This window comes from Mizuhopecten yessoensis, unplaced genomic scaffold, assembly GCF_002113885.1.
Source record: "Mizuhopecten yessoensis strain PY_sf001 unplaced genomic scaffold, ASM211388v2 scaffold11099, whole genome shotgun sequence".
NCBI lineage: Eukaryota > Metazoa > Mollusca > Bivalvia > Pectinida > Pectinidae > Mizuhopecten > Mizuhopecten yessoensis.
This window is the reverse complement of record NW_018408879.1, coordinates 644,398-660,006: the sequence shown is the minus strand read 5'-3', so window position 1 is coordinate 660,006 and position 15,609 is coordinate 644,398. Positions and strand designations below refer to the sequence as shown.

Below are 15,609 nucleotides of genomic sequence, written 5' to 3'. Positions count from 1 at the left end.
CGCAATGATGAAGGCTTAATTATCCTCTTCGAATCTGTCGAATTTGGAAGGATGTGTGCTGAATATCAAGCATTTGTGCAGATCCAGGCTTTCCGCCATTTTGCTTTGGTAATAAAAGCACGCCCACGGAGTCTATTGCAGGAATATTCTTAAATGCTGACTTTTTTTACCCTAGTATGTGCATTGATTTAAAAAAGTTGAAGGTCAATGACCACTTTATGTTGCTTGCTGATTTGGTTGTTTATTGTTGGGGATGCAAGTCATTCTGAGGGAGGGGCGGATCAACACTTGCTGGTTAGACTCGATCGATCAGTGTCGTAGCAATCATTTTTCGGAGTGTTTGTTTACGAGCGTCCGAGGGGTTGGTATGAGAGGGATATAGCGGGAATAATTCTACTAGGCCATAGAAGCAGTTTCCCGTGTTCTAGGAACTTCTTTAAGACTGATTGTTATTGAGTTAAACCCGACGTTCACCAAGTTTTTGATTTACATAAACCTTCGAGATGTTTCACAAAATAACACTATTTTATCAGACTAACATTTTCAAGAATATTTATTTTATTTCTTTCCTTTTTTATGATTGATACGGACGGTCCAGGTTAAACATTGAAAGATGAAATTAATAAATAAAAAAAATGATTCTAGGAAAATCATGGAAAATTTTAGTGGAGCATACATGTATGCTACACCACTGACGACGTTAAGAAAAAGTAGGGAGTGGGAAATTGGACGGCCAGACTGGAGTTCAAACCGGTACACACAGCCCTCTGATCTTAAGACGGACACTAACTGCGTTGTTCAACTTCTATCCAGTTCCCAAGTCGCTACACCAGTAGTAATGTATATTTTATTTTGTAAGTTTTCATTTGTTTTTCGCAGAAAAACATTGTAAGAAAAGCTTCATTTGTTATCGACAATGATCAATCTATTTACAGGGTTGCATTTAGGGCACGGCATTGTGTCAATGACGCAAATATGAAAACATGCCCGCATAAATAGAAATCATGTGCGGGTAAAATCCCGCAGAAATACGCCCGTGTACGCATTATGTCAAATTGGGGGCGGGAATAAAGAAATTTAATAGACAAGACAATATTTCACTAACCTTAATAATGCAGTATTTTGTATTGATCAATCAGTAAATTCGTTGATGTGGACATCATTGTAATGGTAGACTGTCGCATTCCGGAACTTCTCGGGCGTACCGACGTAGAAGGAAAACAGAGAGTTCTGATGAGTCTGATAGTCTGGTTCCCTTCTCCTCTATTCAGTTTGGAACTGTAATCAGTTGCAAAATGGATAGAGGAGAAGGCAACCAGACTAATGAGTCTGAATATAAAATCATAAAATTCAGATAAAAACATGGCTTTTTATGGAAATATATTTCTTGTAGAACCAACATGAAATAATAGCCCAAATGTCACCAGAGAGCACCGGGGCCCCTCCCGACCCCCCACCCCCACACACTTTTCGCTTCGCTCCTCAGGTGGCCCCCCAATTGTCAGAAAGGAGGGGGCCATGTACACAAATGTCATAAATCCTGAATGAAACCCTGTATTTAAATTAATAAATTTGACTGGGTTTTTTTCATGAAGAAAGTGTGTGTTTTTTTGCAAAGTATACTAATGTTCAATATATTTTCCTGATTTGAAGTTTGCTTTCTTTGAGTGTTGGATGTTGCATACAAAAGGCTAGCTTTCTATAAATGAGAAAGATTATTTTGGAGAGTGAGCAATTTTGCATTCGTAACAATCTCCAATTAGCCTATGGATCTTGTGACTGACCACAGATGGTTGGTAACAACAGAGCCCAATTCTAAACTTGGGCATGGCAGCAGGATACCCAGTCATACATGCTGTTGTATCCAAATTGTAACATTTTCGTGTAATAGCTAACTACAAACAAACAGTACAATACTTTCATTTCATTTGTTGACAGAAATCAGATGGCTCAAAATGGAATAGAAGAAATGGATCAAGCGGCAGAGGAACAACTTTTGGCAGACACAATGGACACCAATGAATCAAAAAATGAAAACCCAAAAAATCATCAGAAACTTTTAGACTATGGTATTAATGTTAAAGTTGCTGATGAACTCCAGAAAATGTGTAGCCAAGGTATGTGAATGAGAAAGCTTTAAAAAAGAAAAACACCTTGACTAACATAATTAATAATACTAGGGTGGGAACAGTTAACCAATTATCCAGTTGCAGTTTGTCCATATTAGAAACCAATTCCAGGAACTGAAAAAGTGTTCAAATTGTACAATTTTGGCTGTTGGAAATGTCGTTTCTGACTTGTTTGAAAGATCATAAAAGCACACAAGATCAGTATACAAAACCTTCCATGAAGCTAGTGCTTAAAAATTTGTGCAGTGTTTGTTCACATTGACAAAGCAATACAACATGTTATTCACAATGGTATTAATCTCTTTGAAGTGATGCACCGAAACATATGCACACAACAGGGATAATCCTGGATCATTGACCCCTCCATGTTCCAATTTTCTTTTAATTTTACATATAATGATCTCCCTTCATTTTGAAATTGACAAAAACTGTAGGCTGAAAATGGCCCACTGCTCTCAAATTCAAGGATTTTCCCTGCACAAGGTTGGCAAAACAAGTGATGTGAAGTAGAATCTTGATTATCATCAGATAAACCTGTTGTCATTAGTTCATGGAAATCTCTTTCCAGTTAAAATAAAATCTTCTGTTCATCTGACTAGCAAATTTCTTACCTGATTATTATGTTGCTGGAAATTAATATATTTTTATAGATAAACTTGACCATGACGAACTTGATGAAAGAGCGCTGGATGCTCTGAAAGAATTCAACCCAGACGATGGTGTTGCTGTTCTGAAACAGTTCAGTGAAAGTTGTTTAGAACATGTAACGAACAAAAGTGCATTTTTATGTGGAATGATGAAAACTTATCGCCAGAACAAAAAGCAGGGATCGTCAGCAGCTACAGCTAAAGGACCAGATGAACAAAAATTAAAAGTGAGGTTACTTTAAGGCATTGCAAAGTTTCTGGATGATTTATATATAAAAAAGATGAAAACCAATCAAAATTGGTACTTGCGGCATCCTTCAGAAGCTTGTTTTTTTTGATAATTATGTATTGTACTTCCTGTTAAATGCTAGGATATCTGGTTGTTTTTGACACTCTTTATTTCCAAAAATAAATGTTACATTTTAGTGTCATTTATACACATGGTCATTTAATATGAAATGGTTGGAAAACCGGGCAAAGTTCAAAGGCTAGTTGTTTTATTAGTCATCAAAATAATATGTATTAAAAGAGAATTTGTATAACAATGTTCATTTGCTCACCTAGGAAATCTTGGACAGGACGGGCTACTCTTTAGACGTGACTACAGGGCAAAGAAAGTATGGTGGCCCCCCTCCTGGTACAGAAGAAGATGCAACTCCACCGGGACCTGGACATGAGGTAATTTGATAGTAATTAAATAGTGAGAAAGTAAATTTCTATTATACTCTCAAGTTAATTGGTTTCTTTTGTCTTGTATCTGTATGATAGTTTTAACCCATCAGTGAGTCTTTACATAAGGTCGAATTCCTTGTCAATTGTAACGTACGTACAAGAGGTTTGACCAATGGTTTATACAATTGGGCCTTCTTGTAAATATTGATGGTGATGTGGATTTGATATTGAAGGATGCAAATAGCAATTGTTTGCTTTTTCTACTTAAGGTGTTTGTGGGCAAGATACCTAAAGATGTCTTTGAGGATGAACTTGTACCACTGTTTGAAGAATGCGGAAGAATATGGGACTTGCGTCTCATGATGGACCCTATGACTGGATTCAACAGGGGTTACTGCTTTGTGACATACTGTGACAAAGCTGGAGCTCAGGAAGCTGTAAGCAAGGTAAATAAAAAGGAATTTGACAGGCTTGAAAGTTTTCCAGTGTAAAAGTTTTATTTGAATTTTGAAAATTCATGTTTTATTTTTATCTGGTATTGAATAATATTTGAAATCTTTTTGATTGTTTTAGAGAATTAACTTTTTAATGGCTTTATTTTCACAGCTTGAAAATCATCCAATTAAAGAAGGAAAGAATATTAAAGTAAATATATCCGTCGCCAACCAAAGATTGTTTGTTGGAAACATCCCAAAAAGCAAGACACGAGATGAAATACATGAAGAATTTGAAAAAAAGACAGGTAACTTTTGTGTTTTAAAGGTTTTCATATTTCTTGACCCTTAGGCTGCTACATTGATTTCCATGTGAAAAAAAGTTGTATGAAAGTTGTTTGTTGTTGTCTCTAGTTTATATGAACATTTTCAATTCTAAAGTTGCCTCAATATTTACCTGTACAGGTGGTAATAAAGGTAAGAAAATGTGAAACTTTTGATTAATCGGATTTAAGCAAGAGGAAGATCATTTTAAAATTATTTTCCTCCGCAAATGTGATTGGTAAATGATAACAGAGATTATAAACTTCATTTTTGACATAAGACGCTGTATATTTATAGGAGATTCTCGGGTGAAAAGGTCAGGTATTTCGTCAAGAATTGCATGCGATTTGCTACAGGTTTCAGGTCGCCATTCAATACATTTACTGTCACAGTCCGCATGTAGATATATCTTAGCTACGTTCTAGTTTATGATGAAATAACCGATAAAAAGTTTGAAGAAATAAATCGGCTCAAAAGGTATCAATGTCAATGTTCAATTCGGCCTCACCTGCAGACGACATGTGCGCCTCGGTCCGCTGATATTTTCCTGTTTGCGTAGGGCACAAATCCGTTTATTGGAAAGTTACGTATTATGTTGCATCCAAGTATTTCCACATCAACCATGCCAACCCTTCAAAACCTTTATTATCATTGTAGGTGACGATGGAGAATAAATGTTTACCATCATATTCATGCTTCAATCTACACGTCCGCCATTTTCATGACTTTTTTTTTCGATTTGAAATTCTCTCGCACACCTTTACTAGTGTACACTGCCATGAATATCGAAAGTAATGACAAAACAACCAATCGGAAGCCTTCTACTATACACGTTTGGGTTTGGTATAGCAACAACCCGACTTCACTCTTCCTGGCTGCTTATTAAAACCTACAGACCGAGAAACAACAGATGTCGTGCGTAGCACTGACGGCCCGACTTTTCAAAACGACATGTCGCGCGTAGCAGCCTAAGGGTTAATTCAGTGATATGCATGAAAGTCATTGCATCTGATTGTTCTGAATGTTCTATGTTGCATGTTTTGTTTTTAAAGTGATTTTATAGATTGGAGATCTAATTAAGATACTGCATGTATAAACATAAAATATTATATTTTTTCAGAGGGTTTGTCTCAGGTTATTATATACAGATCTGCTGAAAAGGAAAATCAAAAGAACCGAGGATTTGCCTTCCTGGAATACGATTCTCACAAATCTGCATCCACAGCCAAAAGAAAGTTGGCTTCTGGCAGGATCAAAGTGTGGGGCTGTGATATCATTGTAGACTGGGCAGATCCTATTGATGAACCAGATGACAATACAATGGCAAAGGTACTTTGGCAAAATTCAATATATTATAGAATACTTGTGTCCCAAAATAAATATTCTGGATAGGTACTTGTAGATAGGACAGTGAAGAAAGCTTCTTTGTGACTAAGACTGACAATAATAAAAAGTTAGGTTAAGCATTTGCAGAAATTCCAATTATATTTTCCTTAAATTTTGTTGGGTCACAGCACTTGTCAAATAAATAAAACAAAGTATACAACATTTGATATAGCGCCCTATCTAGCTAACATAAGTCACTCTTAAGCGCTTTACAGTACATAGATATACAACTTTATACAGTCGATGCAATTAGCATATATATATCAATCAATTCAATATTTAGAAATTCGCAGGAGCTGCCTTATCGGGCGCTAACTACTAGTATCTCCCTATGTGTGTGTGCAGGAAATGTATTGTGTTCTGTTTGTATTGGGAACGTGCTTCCAATGGTATCATTTATATTGCCACCTCACTTGAATGCTACAGCTCAGATGCCGCAACACCCACCCCAGACCATTTTATACTCCACCTGAGTTGTTGGGAGTTGTGTGGGCAGGTGAAAAACACTTTCTCAAATATTCCATGTGAATGGCGACTTTGGGGATCGATCCCCGGCTGCCTGCTTGGAAGGCCGGAGTGTTCAAACCCAAGGGTCAAAGCTTGTTTTGGGGAGTCAAACATGCTCATTGTTTTTTTCAAAATAATCACAAGAACATCTTGATATGACTATATGTTCACACCACCTTACCTGAAAGATGATCTTTGTTTACGTCAATGAATATTCAGATTTTATGTGTTTCAGGTAAAGGTGTTGTATGTGCGGAATCTCACCAATGACGTCACCGAAGAACTCCTTAAAGAAAAGTTTGGTGAGTTTGGCAAGATTGAGCGTGCCAAGAAGATCAAGGACTATGGTTTTATCCACTATGAGGAGAGAGACGATGCCATGAAAGCTCAGGAAGCCATGAATGGCCAGGTGAGCAATGCTATAGTTGCCCTGAACATCCTAGTACAGGTCCTTCTCTGCAGGGTATGGGCCGCGGTGGCCAAGTGGTTAAGGCGTCTGACATTCTGCTACCACTAGCCCTGGACCACTGGGTCGCAGCTTTGAGGCCTACATGGGGCAGTAGCCAGGTACTGGTCGTAGGTCAGTGGTTTTTCTCCAGGAACTCGGGCTTTCCTCTACCACCAAAACCTTGCATGTCTTTAAATGACCTTAGCTGTTAATAAGACATAAAACTCCAATAAACCCAAAAAATTTACAGGGTTGGCTGCAAAATGTGTAGACAGCTTTTGCATCAATTTAAATGAAGACTATTTACGAAATGATTTTGTGTGAAGTTGGGAATTCAGTTATGAGCAAATTTGTTTTGAAAGACTGAAGGGAGAATTTTCTATCGGGTGTGAAAGATATTGATGTCAGGTATTGATTCATGCCACTGGTAGCCCTTTGAAAAAGTTATGTTAAATATGATGCGACATTCAGTTGTAAAACCCAACTAAGGCAAATTAAGAATGGGTGATTTGGTAACTCACTTGTTGCAGTTGTCAGGTTAAATTTCCTGCAGGCCAATGAAAGATTCCTGTGAACTGTAAATATTTCAAGGAAATGTTCTTAACACTTGACGGCAAAGAATATAACCACTGTTCATTCCTCAAGGTCAATTTCTGCTTCAACTTCTTTAACACTATAATTCACTTATCTATCATTCTCTGTTTTTGGTAATGTGCTTTTTTTTTTTTTTGCAGAAACTAGGCAAACAGGAAATAGAAGTGTCCATGGCCAAGCCACCTACCGAAAACAAGAAGAAGGAACAGCGGAAACGCGAGCAGGAAAGAAGACAAATATTCATGGGTGCTGGAAGAGGTGGTCCCTACGGGTAAGATACAAGACTAAGCCTTGAGGTACCTTAACTAATTCATATATCCCTATCACAACACAGGTCCTTCTCAGCATTATCAGTTGCAGAGTTGGCTGCCAGATTGTGTAGATAAAACCAATGTGCCTCCCAGAATCTACAGTTTATTTGTCTGTAGATATGTGGAAGATTTTAGAACAAGTATCATCACATCCAAGGGGTGGAATGAGGCACCCTGGTCCACCAATGCCACCCAGGGGCTATGGTGATAAATGATAATAGGATAGAATACATGTGTATTGTACATTATACCCCCGTTAGTTAAATTCTAGAATAAAAGATAGAAATGAAACTCCCTACCTCTTGACTCTTAAAATTAAAATTAATACTACATTTCAGATCAAATAAATAGTTGCACTAATAAATGGACTCAACATCTTTACCACTTTAACTGTTTGTTGTCTCCCCACCCTCATTTTCCTTCTGCAAAGCTCTATTGCTCCCCCTCTCTTTAAATATCTCTCTTTAACCTTAACGTTAAATGTCGTTTAAAAAATTCATTAAATACATCGTTCCTTGATTTTTAATAAGACCACGACAGGATATATGTGTGCTTCCCATTTCCTTGAAAATTTGAACATTGGCTGTTTTTTTTGTTTGTTTTTATTTTTTTTGCAAGATATTTAAAGACAAATGTTACATTGCAACATCCATAGAAATAAGTCAATGCATTGAATTTAAAAAACAAATGAGACATTTAAACAATAAATAAGACATTTAAACAATAAATCAGATAGGGACATAGGAAACACGTTTAAAGTTTATCTAATCCATGCAAGATATTAAGTTGCAAGAATGAACAAGTGAGTGTGAAAATTACTATTGTAAGATATTTTGTAAGATATAAGACTTACAGACTGTAGGTACCTTAAAAAAATTCACATATCCCTATCACAACACAGGTCCTTCTCAGCATTGTCAGTTGCAGGGTTGGCTGCCAGATTGTGTAGATAAAACTAATGTGCTTCCCAAAATCTACAGTTTATTTGTCTGTAGATATGTGGAAGATTTTAGAACAAGTATCGTCACATCCAAGGGGAGGAATGAGGCGCCCTGGTCCACCAATGCCACCCAGGGGCTCTGGTGATAAATGATAATAGGATAGAATACATGTGTATTGTACATTATACCCCCGTTAGTTAAGTTCTAGAATAAAAGATAGAAATGAAACTCCCTACCTCTTGACTCTTAAAATTAGTACTACATTTCAGATCAAATAAATAGTTGCACTAATAAATGGACTCCACATCTTTACCACTTTAACTGTTTGTTGTCTCCCCACCCTCACTTTCTTTCTGCAAAGCTCTATTGCTCCCCCTCTCCTCTCTCTTCTCTCTAAATATCTCTCTTTAACCTTAACGTTTAAAAATTTCATTAAATACATCGTTCCTTGATTTTTAATAAGACCACGACAGGATATATGTGTGCTTCCCATTTCCTTGAAAATTTGAACATTGGCTGTTTTTTTGTTTGTTTTTATTTTTTTTGCAAGATATTTAAAGACATGTTACATTGCAACATCCATAAAAATAAGTCAATGCATTGAATTTAAAAAACAAATGAGACATTTAAACAATAAATCAGATAGGGACATAGGAAACACATTTACATTTACTAATCCATGCAAGATATTAAGTTGCAAGAATGAACAAGTGAGTGTGAAAATTACTATTGTAAGATATTTTGTAAGATATAGGACTTACAGACTGTAGGTACCTTAAAAAAATTCACATATCCCTATCACAACACAGGTCCTTCTCAGCATTGTCAGTTGCAGGGTTGGCTGCCAGATTGTGTAGATAAAACTAATGTGCTTCCCAGAATCTACAGTTTATTTGTCTGTAGATATGTGGAAGATTTTAGAACAAGTATCGTCACATCTAAGGGGAGGAATGAGGCGCCCTGGTCCACCAATGCCACCCAGCGGCTCTGGTGATAAATGATAAGAGGATAGAATACATTCGTATTGTACATTATACCCCCGTTAGTTAAATTCTTGAATAAAAGATAGAAATGAAACTTCCTACCTCTTAACTCTCGAAATAAATAGTTGCACTAATAAATGGATACACATTGACTCCACATCTTTACCACTTTAACTGTTTGTTGTCTCCCCACCCTCTTTTTCTTTCTGCAAAGCTCTATTGCTCCCTCTCTCTGTTTGCTTCCCTTTTCCTTGAAAATTGACCATTTGCTGTTTTTCTGTTTGTTTTTATTTTGTTTGCAAGATATTTAAAGACAAATTTTACATTAAATGATTAGATAAGGGACATAGGAAACACGTTTACAGTCTATCTGATCTATGCAAGATATTAAGTTGCAAGAATGAACAAGTGAGTGAAAATTACTATTGTAAGATATTTTGTAGGTATAAGACTTGCAGACTGTAGGTAGGTACCAAAAACAATTCACATATCCCTATCACAACACAGGTCCTTCTCAGCATTATCAGTTGCAGGGTTGGCTGCCAGATTGTGTAGATAAAACTAATGTGCTTCCCAGAATCTACAGTTTATTTGTCTGTAGATATGTGGAAGATTTTAGAACAAGTATCGTCACATCCAAGGGGAGGAATGAGGCACCCTGGTCCACCAATGCCACCCAGGGGCTCTGGTGATCAATGATAATAGGATAGAATACATGTGTATTGTACATTATACCCCCGTTAGTTAAATTCTTGAATAAAAGATAGAAATAAAACTTCCTACCTCTTGACTCTTAAAATTAAAATTATTACTACATTTCAGATCAAATAAATAGTTGCACTAATAAATGGACTCAACATCTTTACCACTTTAACTGTTTGTTGTCTCCCCACCCTCATTTTCTTTCTGCAAAGCTCTATTGCTCCCCCTCTCCTCTCTCTTCTCTCTAAATATCTCTATTTAACGTTAACATTTAAAAATTTCATTAAATATATCGTGCCTTGGTTAAACTAAGACCACGACAGGATATATGTGTGCTTCCCATTTCCTTGAAAATTTGAACATTGGCTGTTTTCCTGTGTGTTTGGTGTGTTTTTTTAAAGATTGCATTGACTTCGAAAACGAATAAGACATTTTAACAATTAGATAAGGGACATAGGAAACATGAATACACTCGATCTGATCTATGCAAGATATTAAGTTGCAAGAATGAACAAGTGAGTGAAAATTTCTATTCAGAATTGTAAGATATAAGACTTACAGACTGTAGGTAGGTACCTAAAACAATTAACATATCCTTATCACAACACAGGTCCCTCTCAGCATTGTCAGTTGCAGGGTTGGCTGCCAGATTGTGTAGATGAAAAAGTAATGTGCTTCCCAGAATCTACAGTTTATCTTTCTGTAGATATGTGGAAGATTTTAGAACAAAAACATTTGAGATGTAACTTCTTATTTTAAACTTTGATAATATGAATTTAATATGTATATAATTGTTTATCCAGATATGATGATTACTGGGGCCCACCAATGAGGCCACCCATGCACCAAAGAGGAATGAGGCGCCCTGGTCCACCCATGCCACCCAGGGGCTATGGTGAGTTGAACTCCTTATTGATGTAAATGACTTGTTTGATGTAGTTCTTGATTTTTGAGAAGGGTTGTTTATCAACGTATGCTGAAACTGTTAACCATATTTCAGATTACTATGATGATTACTATGGCTTTGATGACTTTTATGACTACGGCTACCATCCTGGACCACGAGGAGGAGGACGTGGAGGGCGCGGGGGACCTCCACCAGTAAGTATCTTTTCCATTGCGAATATGGAGAGAGAAAAAGTATATGAGCAAGAAACCCTTTTAATAAAAGAAATTTTAAGCCATTTAGATTTGATTGAGTGCTTTTAAAAATAATTTAATTTCACTTTCTGATATCACAGGTTATTTCTGTCAATTAAATAAGACTAAAATTATTTTTGCTTTAAACTGATTCCATGAAAGAAAAAATGAAATTGAAACCACCATTGTTGTGGTGTACAATTGAGTACAAATAAGATGAGTATATATGTCCTTGAACAATCTGGCAATATTGGTTGTACATTTAAAATGTAATGGTTGTATTGTATGCCTTTCCCATTCTGTCAAAGCAAACCTTTAATGTTGATATAAATACGTGTATTGTTTGCCACAGCAAATGCGAGGTCGAGGAGGCGCACCACCACGGGGTGGTGGTCCTAGAGGTGGCATGATTCCACGGGGAGCAAGAGGAGCTATGCGAGGGCCTAGGGGAGCAATGCGGGGGCGTGGTGGACCCCCTCCAAAACCAGTTCAACAATTCCGAGGAGGAAAAAGAAAAGCAGGAAATGAAATAGGACAATCCCAAACAAAACGACGCAACACCCAGGATAACTGGGGAGCACAGCCCATCGCACAGCAGCCTCTTGACCAATCTGGTGGTTATGGTGGAGGAGGAGGATACAATGATGCACAGTGGTACCAGGACTCATATGGGCAAAATTGGGGTTGAGCAATCAACCTCTTGTAATTATTTTCAGTTCTTTGTTAAGTGGTGTAAAATTACTGTGTCCCTGTAGGAATGACAAATTTGCCAAAAAGTAATCTCTTGAATGCACAAAAATTCTGCCTTTGGAGAAAGATATGGCATTATCTTTGGGATTTAATTTGGCATCTGCTATCAAAAGACTATGATCATGTAGACATGATTTAATTGATTGAAAATCCAATAGACATCTTGGAACCAAGGAATCTCTGGCAGACTAATCATTCTGAAAGGATACTCAAGGTCAAAATATGATCTAATTTACTGGCATGCCAGTATGCAGCAGTTCATCAAATGAAATTTTTAAAATTCAATATTTTTAAAAAAGACAATAGTTTCTACAAAAAATCTTAATTGTGGAAAACATTTCAAAAGCATAGACTTCATTTTCATGGAAAATTGATGAATCATTGTGTTTGTTTTTTAATATTTGTGTTCTTGGTCTGTGTCATTGTAGTTATCCTTCATCATAATTCATGATTAAAATATAAGACTTTTACCATTGGCTCTGCCGTTTTTTCGAATTGGAGGGGGGGGCAAGACAAAAATTTCAAAATTGTTTGATCAATATTACTTCAGGCTGCTATAACGCCTAATGGTTACAAGGATGTTGTTTTCTTTAGATGATCTGTAAAAACTGACCCTACAATTTTACACACTTTTTTTTCTCTCCCAACTAATTAACCAGAACCTGCAAGCAAGACTTGGTATGCATGAACACAACAGATTTAAAATTATATTGTGTTCAAAAGAAGTGTTTTGCAATTCTGGTTGTATTTTGATTCTTAAACCCTTTTCCATCAATAGCACTCAAAAAACTAAATGTCAACTATGATAGAAATATTTTCTAATACGGGCTATAGATTGGCAAGGGTTTCATTGTTCCTAACATTCAAGTCTAGCATGTGTTATTGAAATGTTGTGTTTAGTTGATGTTGGTTCAAGTTGGAGATTTATCTGGTTTGCAAAAAAAAAAAATGATCTGAAATTCTGTTGTCAAAATGAAGTATTGAGCAGGATCAAAAAAACAACAGTTTTCAAATGGTGATCAGTGTAGGGAACGTTATAACTGAAGATGATATTTTGTTAATGAACTTGATTATGTTCACATGTAAATTTTACCCCACTTATTTTACATGTATGCATTTCCCCATCTTTATTGCATACTAACATATTCTCTTTTTCTTTTTTTCTCTTTCCCTCTTAAAAAAAAAAAATGCGCCACAAAAACGGAGAAAAAAAAAATGAAATTGATACACAAAAATAGTTGTGATGAAACCAACTATTGAAAGTGAAAAAAAAATATTTTAAAAAGCACCTTGTTTCCAGAACACATTTTCCGATTGAAGTATTTCATCAAAATAATTCAAAAGTGATACAAGGTTTTACATAGATTTGGTAATATATTAGTTTAGTTTTGGCACTTGGTTTGGAACTGAATGTTTGGCGAAGTCCAACAAACTTTGCTGCATATAGGTTCCGTCAGCCTGTCGCTCCCATCCAGGGATCCGAAAGGCTGTCCCACTGACCAGTGTGCTGCACTCAGTCTGGGCCACGACCAACGTGATACACACAGTGGACTAACTCTGACAGGTAATGTGGTCCAAGGAAGAAGGCTGTCACCTGGCATATAGGCATATCTAAAACCACCGTTAGCTCCGTTCAGCATATATATTTGGCAGAAAGGTGAAAAAGGATGATTTTAATTAGTCTGAAAATTTTACAGAAATGGGAACTAACTCATTTAGATAGAAGCGGAAATTGAAGTAAAAAAATACTTCAGATGTGCTGGACACACTGGTCCAGATTGTCCAAAAGAAGTCATTGTTGTCTCTGTTTGGTCCAGGGAAATTATATACCATTCAGAAGTTTCAATAAATTATGATTTTCAGCTTTTTTCCGACCAATTCCAAAAATATAGATCTTCCGTATGCATCCCAAATGTCATCACCTCTTAAACTATAGAAATTGTTGAGTAAAGGTTTTAATCTGTGTGAAAAGAATGACCAACTTAAAGTTTATTTGGCAAAAGTTTACCAAAAGATTTTCACCAAAATACACGAGAAACTTTCAGTTTAGGTTTTCCCCTAATATTTATTCAGAAGAGCAATGATTTGTTCATGCAATGTCAAGATATTAATGAGAGATTGGTCGAATTCATGTTAATGTTGATAATACCTGTGTGGAAATGTTGATGATGTGTTGGTGACTATACTCTGGCTCACAAAACCTTTTAAAAAGTTTTTAGAAAGTGTTGTAACTAAATGACGTCTTGGTCGGTGTTCTGACCAAAACTTGTAAGCAGTAGCAGCAAATAATTTTTTTATTTCATGCAAACTTTCCTGAATTGCACAAAAAAATATTTCCCAACATACTAGATATAAACAATTGATATGGTAATATTTAAACCAATGCTATGTAATAAAGACACAATAGCCAACACGGAACTAAAGTTTGATATACAGAATTTATAATTCTATAAAATGGATACAGGATCGATTAATTAATTTAATAATAATTTAGTTTGCTAAACGAATGCCAGAGCCAGAGTATAGGCTTTCTAAATCTACATGCTTCAATTTTCATATTACGTTTTTTATTAACAGAAAATCACAGTTACTTTCATATTAAAATCTAAAAGCGAATAGTGCTTATTACATGTACAAAAAGCAGTGTATCCTCGATTTAACCAACCACAACAGCAACTCGTTTAGGAATGCATCTTGATCTTGAAATCGAAGTACTTCCAAACCAATAATCGAAATATCAAATGATGCAGATTCGATACTGAACCATTGTTTAGGACAAAGTGATTTGAACAACATCCGTTCTCAAAAAAGGAAAACGTCAAATCTGACTACAAAATTTCCCAAGGCACAAACTTGTGATGAAATGGAGACGTGCAGAAAAAATGATATGCCAATAATCTAACAAAGAGCATTTGACTGAAAAAAACACCCAGATTGTCAAAAAGTGATATTTGGTGAGCAATGTGCTCGGAAAATAAAAAGTAGATGCGGATCATTACCGTTTTTTGGGACCAAACACATTTTTCAAAAAACGTCTTGAACAACAATTGGCGAAAATCTACACCAAAAGAAGATATGACAGACATTAGATAATTACAAAGGAATTTTACTGGATAAATACAGAAGTACGGAAATGGGATGGTGTATTTAATCCCATGTATTGTCTTCAACAGGTGTCCACTCAAGATCGTCCAAGATTGGCCGAATGTTGGAGGTTTATAACCAATAAAAAAGCCATTCGGCCATGCGTTTTTAAAATTTCGTCAACTGAACTTGTCTTGAAAAACCATTTCAAATTCCTTTTTTAGAAATTTTAGCTTAAATTGCACACCAAATAATTTGGTTTTGTAATATGAAACAAAATTAAGAAGACCTTACTGAATACACCACACCGCCCACGTGGAAGAACTTGATGGAGAAAAGAAAGGTAAGTCCTCCGAAGATTTTCAAGATAATCAAAGAAAAAGAAGAAAATTCGATTTTTGAAATATTTTATACTTTCTTTAAAATAAAGGATTTTCTACAGCAGTTTTCTCTCCACGTTATTTGGAAAAATTGGTCTAGATAAAGGGTTTCTTTAAGCTATTGAACATGAGTAGTGAATGACTTTTTTCGCTTGGAATGTTCTATTTTGGGGGGGG

At 36.0% G+C, this 15,609-nt stretch overlaps 1 protein-coding gene across 3 annotated transcripts in view; it reads left to right on the top strand.

Annotated features, from left to right (window-relative positions):
* The window catches only part of LOC110465707 (heterogeneous nuclear ribonucleoprotein Q-like), a 29,803-nt gene extending 17,365 nt beyond the window's left edge, over positions 1 to 12,438 (top strand). The window contains exons 2-12 of one of the 3 annotated variants that reach the window (XM_021521710.1): positions 1,939 to 2,117; positions 2,780 to 3,003; positions 3,341 to 3,454; positions 3,718 to 3,894; positions 4,055 to 4,190; positions 5,327 to 5,535; positions 6,335 to 6,508; positions 7,282 to 7,412; positions 10,882 to 10,973; positions 11,079 to 11,179; positions 11,571 to 12,438. In XM_021521710.1, coding sequence (XP_021377385.1) covers positions 1,946 to 2,117; positions 2,780 to 3,003; positions 3,341 to 3,454; positions 3,718 to 3,894; positions 4,055 to 4,190; positions 5,327 to 5,535; positions 6,335 to 6,508; positions 7,282 to 7,412; positions 10,882 to 10,973; positions 11,079 to 11,179; positions 11,571 to 11,906 — 1,866 coding nt within the window. In that variant the 5' untranslated portion in view covers positions 1,939 to 1,945 and the 3' untranslated portion in view covers positions 11,907 to 12,438. Of the gene's footprint in view, positions 1 to 1,938; positions 2,118 to 2,779; positions 3,004 to 3,340; positions 3,455 to 3,717; positions 3,895 to 4,054; positions 4,191 to 5,326; positions 5,536 to 6,334; positions 6,509 to 7,281; positions 7,413 to 10,881; positions 10,974 to 11,078; positions 11,180 to 11,560 lie in introns of all 3 variants that reach the window. The other 2 variants (XM_021521712.1, XM_021521711.1) reach the window with 2 other exon arrangements.
* Positions 12,439 to 15,609: the final 3,171 nt, after the last annotated feature.